Genomic DNA, 15,067 nt, shown 5'->3' on the forward strand with positions numbered 1-15,067 from the left:
ACAATCATGATCGTGTGAGGTGCTGCCAAAGACTGAATTTCAAGGACTGGACGTAACTATCACTCATTCAGTGCTGTTGTAACTCCAAACAGTCGCTGAGGACTACTTATAATGCATTCAAGTTAATCTCCAATTGTTGTCTGATGTGAAGAGAACTTTTCAACATGGGGCTGCAATACATGGGCTGCATCTGACTTGGAATAAGGCAACAAGGCATGCCAGACTACCAACAGATTACATAACCCTGCATCATTATAGACACCAAACTGATCACAATTCCACAGCTCTTACATGACCCCCACCAAAATATATTCATTCAAAGGTAGGTATCAGCAGGTTGAAGAATTAGAATTGCAGAAGGATCAAATGTAGCTGGTAGATAGAAGCTCCCCAGAAAAAAAATGAGGACAGGGCATGCTAAGTGGCTAATGCATCACGACAGGGTGTGTTTGCCTGCAGGGGTATGAATTTCTCAAATGGCTTGAATTCTGAAGGGGCCACTATCCTGGTTGCAGCCCTGTACAGAGTAATAAGTTTTCCTTATTTGATATGAAAAACAGCTTAATTTTTTTCATTCATAAACCCAGCATCCCTAACTTAAGCTTTATAATGATTTAGTTTCCTGAGAGAAAAAAAACTATCTGAAAATTTAAAAAAAACACCTGCTACTTGTCTTTTCTTTTAAAAAGTGGATGTAGTTTTATATGGGGGAAATAAATGGTAGTTTTACTTTGCCTAAACCAGTGATGGCGAACCTTTTAGAGACTGAGTGCCCAAACTGCAACCCCAAACCCACTTATGCGTCGTCGAGTGCCGGGTGGGTGTGGCCCATTGGGTGGGTGTGGTCAATTGGGTGGGCATGGCCAATTGAGTGGGCATAGCCAATTGGGTGGGCGTGGCTGCAGTGGTAACAGCAGACTGGGTGGGACTAAAAAGTTCAATCAATTCCAACTTTGCAAGATCTTTTTTTTTCCCCGCAAGAAGTTAAAATTGACTGATTGAACCTTTTTTTTTTTTTGCACACGGCGGTGGAGGCCTAAAGCAAAAAGATTATATAAAACCCAGCTGAAGGCCTAGGACTGGGGCGATGGCGCGTGTGCCCACAGAGAGGGCTCTGAGTGCCGCCTCTGGCACCCATGCCATAGGTTCGCCACCACTGGCCTAAACAATGTTATGACTGACCATGTAAACTGAATTTAAAAATCCTAAATATACTACTAATCAGGGCTTTTTTTTCTCATAGAATGCCCAGAATGGAGTTCTGGCACCTTTTTTGGATGGAACCTTGTAGGGTAGGCAAGGCGGGTTGTATGACGTGTGTGAGTTCCGGCACCTTTTTTTTTTTTTTTAAAGAAAAAAAGCACTGCTACTAATTATATTTCAAAATGTAGTTTCATTGGTTTTTTCAGTCTTCAAGTGATTTATTGTGTATCAGTTATTTATTATGAAACTAAAATTGCTTTCTCAGACATGTAAAATTTAAATATGGCCACTACACTCCTCAGTCATTTAAAATGTTTTAGTGATGTTCTTACACCACCTTATGGCTATTTGCAGTCATTTCAGATATACTTATATAAAATGGAATAGTCTGTATTTTCATGAGAGAATTGTGGCATGCCATAGCTATCATTATGTTAGGTAACTCGAGACTTAAAAACTTAACAAATTCCTCTATATTTCACAGTAGGTCAAATTGCAAATATCCGCATAAAATTCTCTTCCAGATTCACAGAGGAATGGAGATAGACAAGAGCAAATGTTCTTTATTTTAAATTCTGCTCAAATCATGAATATTAGTATTTTCCTAAGCATTTTTTTAAAAAAATAATTACAGTAAACATTTATGATAGACTTCAGTAACTCTTAAAGCTGGGTAAGTATAATGATGTTTCATAAGAAGAAACTGAGATTAGCTTCTCGTTTGTAAAAAGTAAATCTGAGATCTGGTTAGGGATATATCAGTGTAGCTCAGGAAATGATTGTTTGAAATCACAGCCATTTTTTCTCCAAATTAATTATTTTATTATAGAATACAAATAATACTACATAAAACACAAAAAGTAGCTTGTTTATACAATAGAAACAGAAGGTTATAATTGTTAATTGTGCAATTAAAATAAACATTTCACAATAATAAATTTATATCACTATTCAATATATTATCTAAGCCAGGGCTTTTCAACCTTTTCACTCATTGTACCACTTTTAGGATATGGCAATATCCGAGTACCACCAGTCGCCTAGCAAGGTGTCAAAAACTTGATGACCCCCCCAAAAAGGAAAAAAGTGATAAAGTACAGGTAGTCCTCGACTTACAACAGTTCGCTTAGTGACTGTTCAAAGTTACAATAGCACTGAAAAAAGTGCCCCCCAAGGCACAGCCGAGCAAGAAACCGCCTGCGGTGCTCTTCCTCCTGTCCGAGGTTTTCATTGTTGTGAACATTTCTGTTGAGGATTGGCAGCGGGGGTGGGGTGGGGGTGTTTGGTTTTTATTCCCCCTGTCTGCTGGGTGGTTGCAGCAGGTTTTGGTCACTTCACATGACCCTGGGACACTGTGACCATCATAAATATGAATCAATTGCCAAGCATCTGAATGTAAATCACAAGACCCTGGAGATGCTGCAACATTCCAGCTGATCGGCGCTTCTTCTGGGCTCAGCAGAAGCACCAGGATCAGCGCTGAGCTCCAGCTGGAGCCTGGTGCTGATCCTGGTGCTTCTGCTGAGCCCTGACAACCTCGAAGAAGTGCTGATCCTGGCGCTTCCGCTGAGCCCTGACAGCCCTGCAGCTCCAGCCATCTCTCGCTCAGGCTTGTGCGGTGCTGCCACCGGTTCAGCTCATTCCCTTCCACCACTACCACTTTTCTAGGATGGTCGCGTACCACCTGCCAGATGCCAATGTACCACAGGTGGTACCCGTACCACTGGTTGAAAAGCCCTGATCTAAGCTACTTAAACTTAACAAAATAAATGTAAAAAAGAAAAAGAAAGAAAAGAGAAAAGAGCACAAAAATGATCATATTCTTTTTCATACTCTTGAGATGTAGCCGGATGGTAGTATCATAGAATATACCATAATCTGCCAATCTTTTATCATTCTGCAAGGCTACATTTTCTTGCCCAAGTTCCTCCAAATATAGCTCACAGGTATGCCCTTCGTTCCCAATCTTCTTCTTGATGTACATGATAGGTTGAAGAGGGTTGCATGATATAACTACAGGTGTTCCTGTCCGTTGTTTCACCGTCACCTCAATGTTTCGGGTTGGCTAAAAGAAAAAGGTGAAACAATTGACCAAAACATTAAACATCATTTATGAACATAATTGTCCTACCAGTAACATATAATAAATCAGTAATGTATAATATCTATATATTATTTACAGATAATACTCTCAGTTTTTCTCTGTTTGTAATCTTCAGTTAGCAAAACAGTACATCATGGCACAACAATTTTTGAATCAAGGTACCGAAAATCCACCAACTTACAGAATGCATATAAAATCTGGGACCCAATACTCCCATGAAACTGAAATTTCAAGGTCTTAAGAATAGTTGTATTGGCAAAGTTCTAGTTGCTAAAGCTCCACAACAGACAGCCATGGTCACATGTTTGTGATTTCCAACAGTCCTTCCAGTTTCCCAATAGGGAAGCTGGCAGGAAGTTGGAAATTGCTCCCGCTGCCACTGCTGTTTGGCTGTTTGGGGTCATTCTATTTATCTCTTTTGGTAGGTAAATTTTGACTTATTATTGAAGTTTGTTTATTGTATTTGTTCTTACATCATACTGCACTACATATCTCTCAAAGGATCACCCAACAGGTAATAATTGTCTAGTATTAGGTACAACTGTGAATTCTAGGCCTCCCTTAGGCATGAAAGCTGGTTGGATGACTTTGGGCCAGTTCCTTTCTCAGCCCAACCACTTTGCAAGGTGGCAGGAGTATTAGGTGTGTTTGCCTTCTTAAGTTATATATATTAAAAAGGTAAGATAACAACAACAACAACAACAACAACAACAACAACAACAACAACAACAACAACAATAATAATAATAATAATAATAATAATAATAATAATAATAATAATAATAATAATAATAATACATTTGCCTGCAAGGAGGAACTGATGGGAACCATAAAATAGACAAAGTAATAGAAAATGAAGAAGCTAAACTGCTCTGGACTTTAGAATTCAATTAGACAAGTACTTGCCACATAACAACCCAGATTTAACAATTGATAAGATAAAAAAATTCTAGATAGTGGACATTGCATTAAGGAGATAACAGAAGAGAAGAGAAAGAACTGGAAAAAATCACAAAATACAAAAACCTGCAAATAGAAATAGATTGACCGTAGCAAAAGCAAAAATAGTACTAATAGTGATAGGCACTTTGGGTGCATTTCCAAAATATCTGGAGCACCACTTGAACACCACTGACATTGATAAAATCACCATCATCAACAGAAAAAGACAGTTTTATTTGGAACAGCTTACATCCTGTGACAATACTTTTAACACTATCAAACAACAACTTCCACTTAACCCAGGTTCCTGAGAAGGACTCAATAGGTGGATAAAAATATGAAATCCAATCTGAACATCTGGCTGATTATGCAACCAACCATAATAATAATGTGTGTTATTGATATACAGGCCAGAACAGAGTTCTCTAATTTTTCCAGGTTGACGGCCCGGAGGGGGGGAGGGGAAAAGAGGGGATGGTTTTGTGGGAGGGGTGAGTAGGCCAAGAGCACCCGTGACACTTGCACAAGTGGGGCCTCAAGTGCCAGCAAAGCTTGTGTGAGTGAGGTCTGAGTGCCCGTGACCCTCATGTCAGTGAGGCCTCGAGTGCCCGCAACGCTTGCACCAAGTGGGGCCATGAGTGTGTATGAGACGCTCATGAAGTGGGGCTGTGAGTGCCTGTGACACTCATGTGAGTAGGGCTGTGCGTGAATATACACACATGCACACCAGGCAGCCACTCACGGGGCCTGGTTGCAAATAGGCCATGGACTGGTAATGGGCCGCAGACCACAGGTTGGGGACCCCTGGTCTAGAAACGTTCTAGAAGTTTATCCTAGATAAATGATATACAATGATAAATGACCAACTACAGGATTGGTCCAATCCATTTTGCTGCGTGAAAAGATTAGGATGCCTTCTCCTACTCCAAGTGCAGCTTAGGTCTGTACCTAGATTTGTCTATTCCAAAACACTGAACTTCTTCTGTTGTAAATATGGAAGTTTAAATGTATATATAAGATCACTGTCCTGGTATATAATTCACTTGTATTTCATTTTGTGCTACGTAGTAACAACTTCACTGTGATGAAACGTTTATGAGATTTATGTAGGGCAGAGCTGGCTCAAATCAGCTCTGTTTAATGAGGTATTCATATCACTTGCTCAAGTCCCTTTAAAATTGAAATGGGAGGGCTATTGCTTTTTCACAATGACATGCTGCAAGTTGGATAACTTCATTTATGAAGTAAACAAATCCTCCTGAGCTGAACATGAAATGGAAGTGGCAGTAAATCTCCCATGGAAAGATTCCACAAATGACTTTGCCCTTGTGACTCTCATATCATGGAGGATATTCAGCATATCCTGTTATATGGTAATTTCTATTTAAACCTGTATGATGTATTAATTTAGCCTCTCATAAAGGAATTCTGAGGAAGAGGCTTCCAGCTATGGCGTTGCGGCGAAGCAGATGCTGGAAGACGAGCTCCATCTTCCGTGTTTGATTTCGCCCCACTGGGGATCCTGAAAAGGGTCGAAAGCCGCCCCATAGAGACGGCAAGCAAGGAGGGGACCCTCGTTTGATCATTGGGGGGACTGGCAGCTCTCACGTTTGATCCGAGGAGGCCCTCCAAACCGGCGGGGGGAAAACTGGCTACATTTGCATAGCCAGTCAGAAGCTGCTGTCAACAGAAGACACCAAGCCCTACTAAACAAGTTTACAGCAATGTGGATGAAACTGGGTGAGACCTAAGCCTCTCGTTATGAATTTAAGACCTTTTCCTGAAAATCTGCCCAAAGCACTCCCCCCGAAGAGAAGGGAAAGGGAATTTTCACTCCATTCCCTCAGGAAAGCGGCAAATTAATTACCTGGGGAAAAGGAGAAACCCATAAGACTAACTTGGAACTAATACATATATATATGACTTGGGGACTAAAAGTGTTTTAAGACTTTTTTTTTTTTAAAAAAAAGGCTGGAAAAGCTTATAATATAAGTTTTGGTTTTAAAAACTGAAAAACGGTGTTGATGACATCTAGTGGTGAATGTACGGCTCTACAATTTATTTTTGCCTAAAAGCAACCTGGCTTGAAGCTCAGAGTGAGATAAGACTTTGGCTGGCCTTGAAGCTCTGACTTTTGAAATTTGCAGCTAAGAAAATGGAACAGGCTTGGGACAGCTTATCTGTGTGGCAGAGACAATAATATCATTTTAAAATTGGCCTGTCTGAACTATGAACAAAAATACTGACTTCTAGAACTGAATTGTGGATCTATTCTCTTGAAGAAGACATATATACTATTGCCCAGTGGTGGGATTCAAATACCTTAACATCCGGTTCTCTGCATGGATGCAGGCCTGGGCCTCCGAAGCCTAGAATGGACTTCCAGAAGTGACATCAATGCACTTCCGGTGGGCTGTTCTAGGCCTGGGAGGCTTCCTCCAGGCCTCCCAGGTCTAGAACAGACTTCTGGAACTGATATCAACGCACTTCTGGTGGGCCGTTCTAGACCTGGGAGGCCTCCACCAGGCCTAGAAAGGACTTCTGGAAGTGACATCAATGTACTTCCGGTGGGCCATTCTAGGCCTGGGAGACCTCCTCCAGGCCTCCGAGGCCTAGAACGGACTTGCAGAAGCAGCATGGGTTCAGCCGGTTTTCTGAACTCAACAAAATTTAGCTACCACTTCTACTGAACCAGTGCAAACCGGCTGAATCCCACCACTGCTATTGTCGGATATGATGGAATATTTTGGAACACTTTGGATTATAAATCTTGACTATTAAACAACTTGTAATGGTTCTTTTTTTTTCTCTGGACAGAAAAGATATCTTTCTCATTGGACAGAAAAATTTGAACTTTATTTATATCTGCTTAGGGGAGGTTTTAGAACGGTTAGTTGGTTGGATAAACTCATAAAGACTACTTACAAAAAATAAAATGGATGTTTCCTAATTAATTCTAAATGGTGAAAAACCATCTTTAACACCTGTCTCCAGAAGCCTCAGTTTGCCATATTAACAAGAAAATACTGATGAATCACAGAAAGAAATTCTCTCCATGTTGAAATCAATACAAGAAACAATCACTTTAGTTCGTGATGAGTTTAAAAGAAACACAAAGGAGATAAAAGAACAATTTTTTAACTTTAATCTACAAACCCAGAAAATAAATACAGAGAAGGAACCAGCAACTCAGAAAACAGAGGGAAAAATAGAAAATGCTGACACAAATATTGAGAATCTGAAGGAAGAAAATTGTGACCAGACTCAGATAAATGAAGACTTAGAAGACACAACAAGAATATTGGAAATGGAGCAGACATTCTACAAATCAAAGTCTCAGAACTTACTGGAGGATAAGGAAGGAGAACTGATGGAATGGTTCTGTCAATAGAACTGTGGGGAAATGGAGAAGGAGGGAGCTGTTTAATGAATATCAATGGGCCAGTTCTTCCAAAAATACCTTAACTAAATTGATTCTCTTGACTCAAATAATATATACAAAAATAGAGGAAGAATTATTTGATGATCCAAATGTACTGACTTGGAAAGTTAGTTGGCAAAGGAAGAAAGCAAGAGTAAGACTGAAAGAAACAGAAGCTTTGACCTGTTAGAGGGGATGTTACATTATCAATTAGATGTTTGAATATGGTTAAGAATAGATTGTTAGAAATGGAAGTATTATTATAATTAGATAGATAGGATTTGTAATCAGAATATCATATCCTGTTATAAAAAAGGGAAAGAAGAATATGTTAAGAATTTTGAATAGGGGAAACTTTTGGTTACCCAAATATAACTTGTTTTGAAATTATAAATGATTGGGATATTTTGAACATGGATGGGAATTAAAAAGTGAAAATAGGATTTTGACTGAATAAATGGATTTTGGATGCAAATGCAATTAAGATATGTTTTGGTTAGAAAATACATTTTAAACTGATATTATTGACATTTTTAGAAAATATAATAAATATCAATAGGCAATTCTATATTTACCTACAATAATAAGAATTGTATTTGCTTAGTTTGGAAAAATGTTTATTACTAGAAAGGAATCAGAACTGAAAAAAGCGAAAATAGGATATAGATTGAATAAATGGATAATGAATGTAAATGCAATTAAGATACGCTTTGGTTAAAAGATATTTTAAACTGATATTATTGATACCTTTAGAAAAATATAACAAATGTTGATAGTCAATTGTAAATTTATTTACAATAAGAATTGTACTTGCTTAGTGTGGAAAAATGTCTATTACCAGATGAAGAGAGGATGTATTGGAGAGTGTAATATTGGATTATGTTTGAAGAAGTTTACATGTACCATGAAATTACTAATAGACCCAGTCACCACGTTGTTTAATTAGGCACTTGATTGTAAAAACAGAAAATCAATAAAATATTTATTTTAAAAAAAGGAATTCTGAGGGAGAGACCACCAATAATACATTTCCTATTTTTTAGGAGATCATATGACCACTACCAATGATGTAACCAAATTTTGCCTCACTCCTTTGAGAGTGAGGCAACAAATATTGTCTAATAAAACTGCATTCCTTTGATACCTTTAAAAATTTTCCCTCCTCTGCTCTCCCCTTCCTTCCCCCCCAAACTCTTTTAACTTTAAATTGACATTTGTAACATATATGTTAAAAGTGGTAAGATTTAGAAGCATGGTGTCAACGTACAAACAAAACTTAATGTAATAAAAAGAATAGTTTTCTAGAATGAATTCTCAGCAGCCTGTTCTCAGAGATACTGCTGTCATGGCTCCGACAGTTGAAACTCTTCAAAGAACTTCGAGGCATTGTTTACCTTAAAGAATCTTTATTTGAGAAGCACAGCATCAGCACTAACACAATCGAAGCCAAAAACTGGATTCCCCTCCCCTGAGCACATAGTATCAAAGCACAATTCCCTCCTCCAATTAGCAGTCATAAATCACATTCTCCAATTAGTTTGAAATGCAGGCTTTCCCTCCAGTTCTCCAGCCCACCAATTCTTATCATCTCTTATTTCAATAACCTTGGTTCACACACTAGGTTCAGTATTATTATGTCTAGCTAAACTCTCATGTACATTCCTCCCCCAGCATCATCTAACTCTAACTCTAAGAGTAAAACATAAGAAGAAAATGTTGTCAAAGCAAAAACATCCAATGTTAGCAGCATTGACAACTGTGTTTTGTGTTTCTTTTCTTACAAAGGGAAAAATAACTCCAGAATGGATTATTTACCTGATTTTTCTAAAGGAAAAATCTAAAGTAATGATTATTCCTTTACTTATTTGCCATTTCCCCCTCAAACACTGAATAGAACATTGGTTAAACTTTAGTGGTAAAGTTGCAGTTGCCTCTCAAATGCATGGCTTTGCTTCACATCTCATTCCCCACCTGGAAGCAAGCAGGAATAACCCTGAAGAACTTCTCTTGAACCTGACTGATAGAAAGCTACTGTTTAGGCTAATTCATCCGAGACTCTCACCCATTATGGCTTAGTGCACTTGAGTTGTGTTTAACTGAACAAACCACATTTAAGCACAGAACTCTAATATGATATAGTTATCCATTTTAAAATTATTTTCATTGGTTCAACTAGGGAAAGCCAGTCAGAAAACCCATTTCATTTTAAGATATTGAATCTTGTAAGGTTTCAGAATCTTTGCATAATTCATCTGTAAACATTATACAGTACCTGAAGTATTCCAAGACATAAAAATAATGATTTTTCTGAGTTGTCTATTACAAAGAAAATGATAAATGAACACTACCTGCACATCCCAGGATTTGATAGGTTCCCCATTCTTCATGCAACAAGACTGCTTCAGGCAATAAGAAGCATTCTTGGCCAGTAGATCCCAAGCTTCTCCACTGGCTTTGGCCACATTTGCTGTTGGATCTGCTGGATCGATAATCACTGGACTGCAATAAATATGCATATATTTTTTTAAAAAAATTATAAAGTGTTTCATTAAACTCACAGGAGAAATGCACAGCTAGTTATCATAAGAAATAAAAAAAATATGTTACTCCAGTACAACTCTTCTACCTCTTTCATCCTCTTGTATTTGGAGCTATCAGAAAAGCAGTTTTCTCCAAATGTGAAAGAGTAATAAGTATATTTTTCTTGCCCCAAAATATTCAAGTACAATGGAAGAATGCCAGAACATGTAGGCTAAATAAGACAATTCAGGAGAAATACAGTCTGATTATCACTTTACACAACTGAATGAAAGCTTATGTAAGAAAAGACAACAAGAAAGAAGTAATATCCTGGCTTCCGGTTTGCCGAGGCGGCTGCCATGGATGTCTGGAAGGCGAGCTCCGTCTTCCGCATCCAGTTTCGCATCGCTGGAGGACCCTGGAAAGCGTCGAAAGTCGCCCTGTAGGGGCCACCAGCAAGGAGGGGATCCCCATGAGCGCAGAAGAGTGGTAGCTCTTCCGTTTGATCCGGGGCAGCCCTCCAAACTGGCGGACAAAAGACCAGCCATAGAAATATGGCTCGTCACTAGGCTACAGACAGCCGAAGTCACACTTACCATCAAGCAACTTTAAAGCAGCGCAGAAGACACAGGGTGAGATCTACTTCTCTTAAATCCTAACTATCTTTTTTACCTGCATAAGCTGCTTAAGTACTTTCCCCTCTGTGGAGAGGGAAGGGAGATTTTACCCCTCCCTCTAAAAACAGCAGCGACTGACTATCCAGGGGAGTTTAAAAACACTGCAAGAATAACTTGATCCTAATTGGAATTTTACTTCTTAAAGTTTGTGGACTAAAAGACTTTCTATTTTTACTGAAGATCTGGGTTTTTACTTATAAAAAAGAAGTAAACTGAAAAGATTATAAAAACTTTGGACCTAAAGGAAAAAATTAAATATAGGGGCGACATCCTGTGGCTAAACCTGATATTACAACCTGTTATTGTTTAAAAGAGACTTGGCTGACAGCCTAGACAAATAGATAAGACTTATAACCTTGAGATATGAGCTGTGAAACCAAGCTGTGTTCCATACTTACTGAATTTTTTTTATATTCTCTGATTGCAAAGCTATTAACATAATACATTACTAAGAGAATATGGAGGAAGATCAGGAACAGATTCTTTTTATGCTGAAAGCAATTTACCAAACTATTCTTACAGCTACTGATGAAATAAGAAAGGAATGGGATGTCAGCCCAGATAGACAAACTCAAATTTAGATTACAACTGAAAAATTAACTATACAGAATATAACGGAAAAAGTGGACCAATTAAATACTATGACAGTGGATTCAACTGATCAACAAATACAATCAATGGAAAACCCAGAAAAGGGACTGACAATATGAAAAAGGGAAAAGATTTTTTACATAAATCAGAAGAAACCTGATGATCAAGAAGAACAACAGACTGAAGAGAAGATAAACATTTTAAGACAACTAAATCAAGATGAAAAAATAGAGAGACAATTTGTTAGTCCTCTCAAAAAATGGCGATCAGATGGTTTTTTTCTACGTCAAACAACATATATAACAACACAGAGAGATCTATTTGATGACTCAAAAGCATGGACATGGAAGACAATTTGGCAAAGAAAGAAAGCTAGAATAAGACTGAAGAAAATTGGGATTTTGACTTACTAGTGAGAATTAAAATAGAATATTCTCAAATAGATAAGATGTGTACTTGAATATTAGAAATTGTTATGAGTTGAGTTAAAGGATATTCTGGTCATTCAAGACTTGGAAATATAAACATTAATAGTTAAATTTGAATATTGAATATTGAATATAAGGGCAATTAAAATATATATAAACTAAAAATGTATTGATGAATGTAACAACTATGTTTTTATTTAGTGGTAATAACAAAAATTACTAGCTTAAATATGAGATAGTAGAGATTGAGAGAAAAAAGAGGAAGCATTAAATGTTGAAATAAGAGACATTTTGGTTATTAAATTAAGATATTTGGAAATTACTAGAAAATAAGAATATTATATTGTATTATTAACCAGCTGATGTAAGATCTTGGGATGAATTGTGATAAAGGAAATTGGGGTTATTTAAAACTTGGAAACTATCAATATTAAACGTTGAATTTAAATATTAATGGGAAACTAAAAATTGGGAAAAACTTATCAGGACATTGATTGTCTAAAAAGATTGAATGTTAAAATGACTAAGATATGTATAAACTAAAAAGTATTGATAAATATAAGAAAGTTATTTTATTAAATTGATATAATAAGAATTGTACTAATTTAAATGTGAGACAGTAAATACTAAGGGGAAAAGAGAGGAAATATTTAATATAATAGTTTGTGATCTGTACTAAAGAAATTTGTATGTTATTGAATTATGAATCAATCCAGCCGCCACGTTACTTTTCAAATATTTAAATGTAAAGCTGGAAAATGAATTTAAAAAATTAAAAAAAAGAAAGAAAGAAATAATATCCTTACCGTGACTCCCTCAATTTTCCTTTCACATGGAGCCCAATTCTGGGAGCCTTAAGACTGTAATATTTAGTCCAATAGAAGCAGAGGTCTTGGTAGTGAATGATCAGTTTCATCACTGTGCAAAATCCTTCTGCCATGTTGAATTGCTCTGCTTCTTTNCCATGAGGCCATTTTGTTTCTGAATACGTAGGGATTTTTAAAAATAAATCACTGTATAAAGCCCATTGGAGACTTGATACATTCAGTTATCTTGTCCTGATCTCTGGTTGCTGCTGGTTATTTGATGCTAAATTTCAATAAATTTGGGGAAATCTGTTCCCTGCACAAAGGTTTAGGACATAACACACTCCACAAATTGTCTATTCTTGTTGTAGCTGCTGCTTTTCCATCAGCCAATTTCAGTAGATAGATTATTTTTTTCTGCACCAGCTTTTCCTGCTGGATGCTTTTCAAGATATCTTCATAAAAACAGAATCAAATTTGAATCTATCTGGTGCTATCCCAATATTTTGAATACCATAGCAAGCTGGCCCATACTGGCTCTAGCAAATAGAATTAAAAGTCAGATGTAACATTGCCTTTATATCTGTCTCTATGGATATTTTCCCAGGACATCCAGACCCAAGGTGGAGTAAGGAAAACTAATACTGATTCTTGACTTCTATTTTGGGGAAGAAAAACTGAGGACCACAATAAGATCTGATTCTTACTATTATTATGGAGGTTAAGACTTAATTGGTGGCAGGCCAGAAAAGTTGGGCAAAGGGATAGGATGCCAAGGAAATGACTGGTTGTATACAAGTTGGACAATGTCAAGACCAGTTTAGCAGGGCATGACCAAGGAAGCAAAGGTCATGGGGACTTCAGTATAGAAGAGGGAGTTTCAGTGCAAACACTAGAAGTACAGAATCTTGGCAACTGCCATAGGAGCCCCCAACCCTCATTTGTTGGTGAGTTCATTAAGGTGAAAACTCTTTGAATGTTTTCAGTCTTTTCTTCCCAGTTGTTTGTGAGATATGTAACAAATCTATCAAATTTATAGGGCCACCCACTTTACACAAAGTGACTCTGGGAGATGAAAAATAAAACCTACAATCAAAGCATATTATAAAAATCACTTAAAACTATTAAGTAATTTAACATGCAAAAGAACATTGGTTGGTTGTTTCCTCCTGTTACTATTCCAGCCTCTCCCCCTCTCTCTCATAACAGCTCACCTTCTTGATTTCTTTGTACCAGTGCTTGACCAGCCGTAGCAGATCCTTCAGCTTTGGTGGACGATGTTTCACAAAATTCCTCTGCAGCTCTGTGAAGGAAGTATTGAACTCTCCTGGGTCTCCATTGGCTTCAATCAGGTCGATATAGACCTCCTTAGGTGGCACATATGTAGACGTTATCGGACCTAGGATGGGAGAGGAACCAAAGGAAACTATCACAAGATTTTTGTGTGATATTATTTATCCTATTGTGCATTTTTAAGGCCATCAACAACTATCATGTCCATCTCCATCTGTCTTTACACAAAGGGAAAAAACAGACCAACCTATCAAAAATAGTGCCATAAAAAACAGTATAGAAACACAAGTTAAGATAGGCAAGAAAATGGTAAGTGAGCACCTGTCCAGCCTAGACGAGTTCATATCACCAGGACCAGATGGATTACACCCCAAGGTGATAAGCAGAAGTTTCCGCTGAAGTGCCTCCTGATACATGCAGAATATAAAGACCCATGATGGTTCTCTATATAGTCATGCTGATGGTTCCTATGTTTGCTAATAGCAGAATTAATAAGAAAGCTTGTGACTAGCTTCTCACCTAAAGCATCATATGCTGGGAGGATGTCCACCTCTACCGACTCTGTCTTCTTTTTTGCCTGGATGATGACTGAGAGTGAACGTGGAGGAGTTCCCTTCTGCCTCGGTGACAAGATGTCAACTCTGAAAGCAATCGTCTGGATACACCTCTTCAAATTCTTTTCAATGTCCTTGATCACACGTTCACGCTGCTCTGCTTGATCCTGGAAGCTGGAGAAGCAGCTGAGGAAGATAACCAGATCAACATCTGAACTCATATCCAGAGCTGTTCCTTTTCCTGCAGAGCCAGCCTATAGATATATAAAAAAGCAAATGTTCACTCATCTTCTCTCTCACTATTTGTTCACTTAAAATAGCAAATATCTCACTAACTCTAAGGCAGAGGAGAAACACTTATACCCTAATTGTTGAATTATGCCATAGGACTCACTGGTAGAGTTGGGTTTCTCACTTGTAGGCAGAAAAACAAGTGTATTTTGCTCATTTTTGCCCCATGTGAAAAAAATATATCAAATCGATCCCCTGCTCCTAAACAGGCATTTTGCCACACTATAACTTGGACCC

General features: G+C 37.7%; 1 protein-coding gene across 1 annotated transcript in view; it reads right to left on the reverse strand.

The window, feature by feature from the left end:
- The window catches only part of LOC107297389, a 44,988-nt gene that overhangs the window by 19,926 nt on the left and 9,995 nt on the right, over positions 1-15,067 (reverse strand). Inside the window, exons 2-6 of the mRNA XM_029286304.1 lie at positions 14,505-14,793; positions 13,869-14,091; positions 12,693-12,899; positions 10,019-10,169; positions 2,955-3,268 (exon numbers count right to left, since the gene is read on the reverse strand). Of these exons, the coding sequence (XP_029142137.1) occupies positions 2,955-3,268; positions 10,019-10,169; positions 12,693-12,899; positions 13,869-14,091; positions 14,505-14,793 (1,184 nt within the window). The remainder of the gene's footprint in view (positions 1-2,954; positions 3,269-10,018; positions 10,170-12,692; positions 12,900-13,868; positions 14,092-14,504; positions 14,794-15,067) is intronic.

This window comes from Protobothrops mucrosquamatus, unplaced genomic scaffold, assembly GCF_001527695.2.
Source record: "Protobothrops mucrosquamatus isolate PMUCROS unplaced genomic scaffold, P.Mucros_1.0 scaffold3278, whole genome shotgun sequence".
Classification (NCBI taxonomy): Eukaryota; Metazoa; Chordata; class Lepidosauria; order Squamata; family Viperidae; genus Protobothrops; species Protobothrops mucrosquamatus.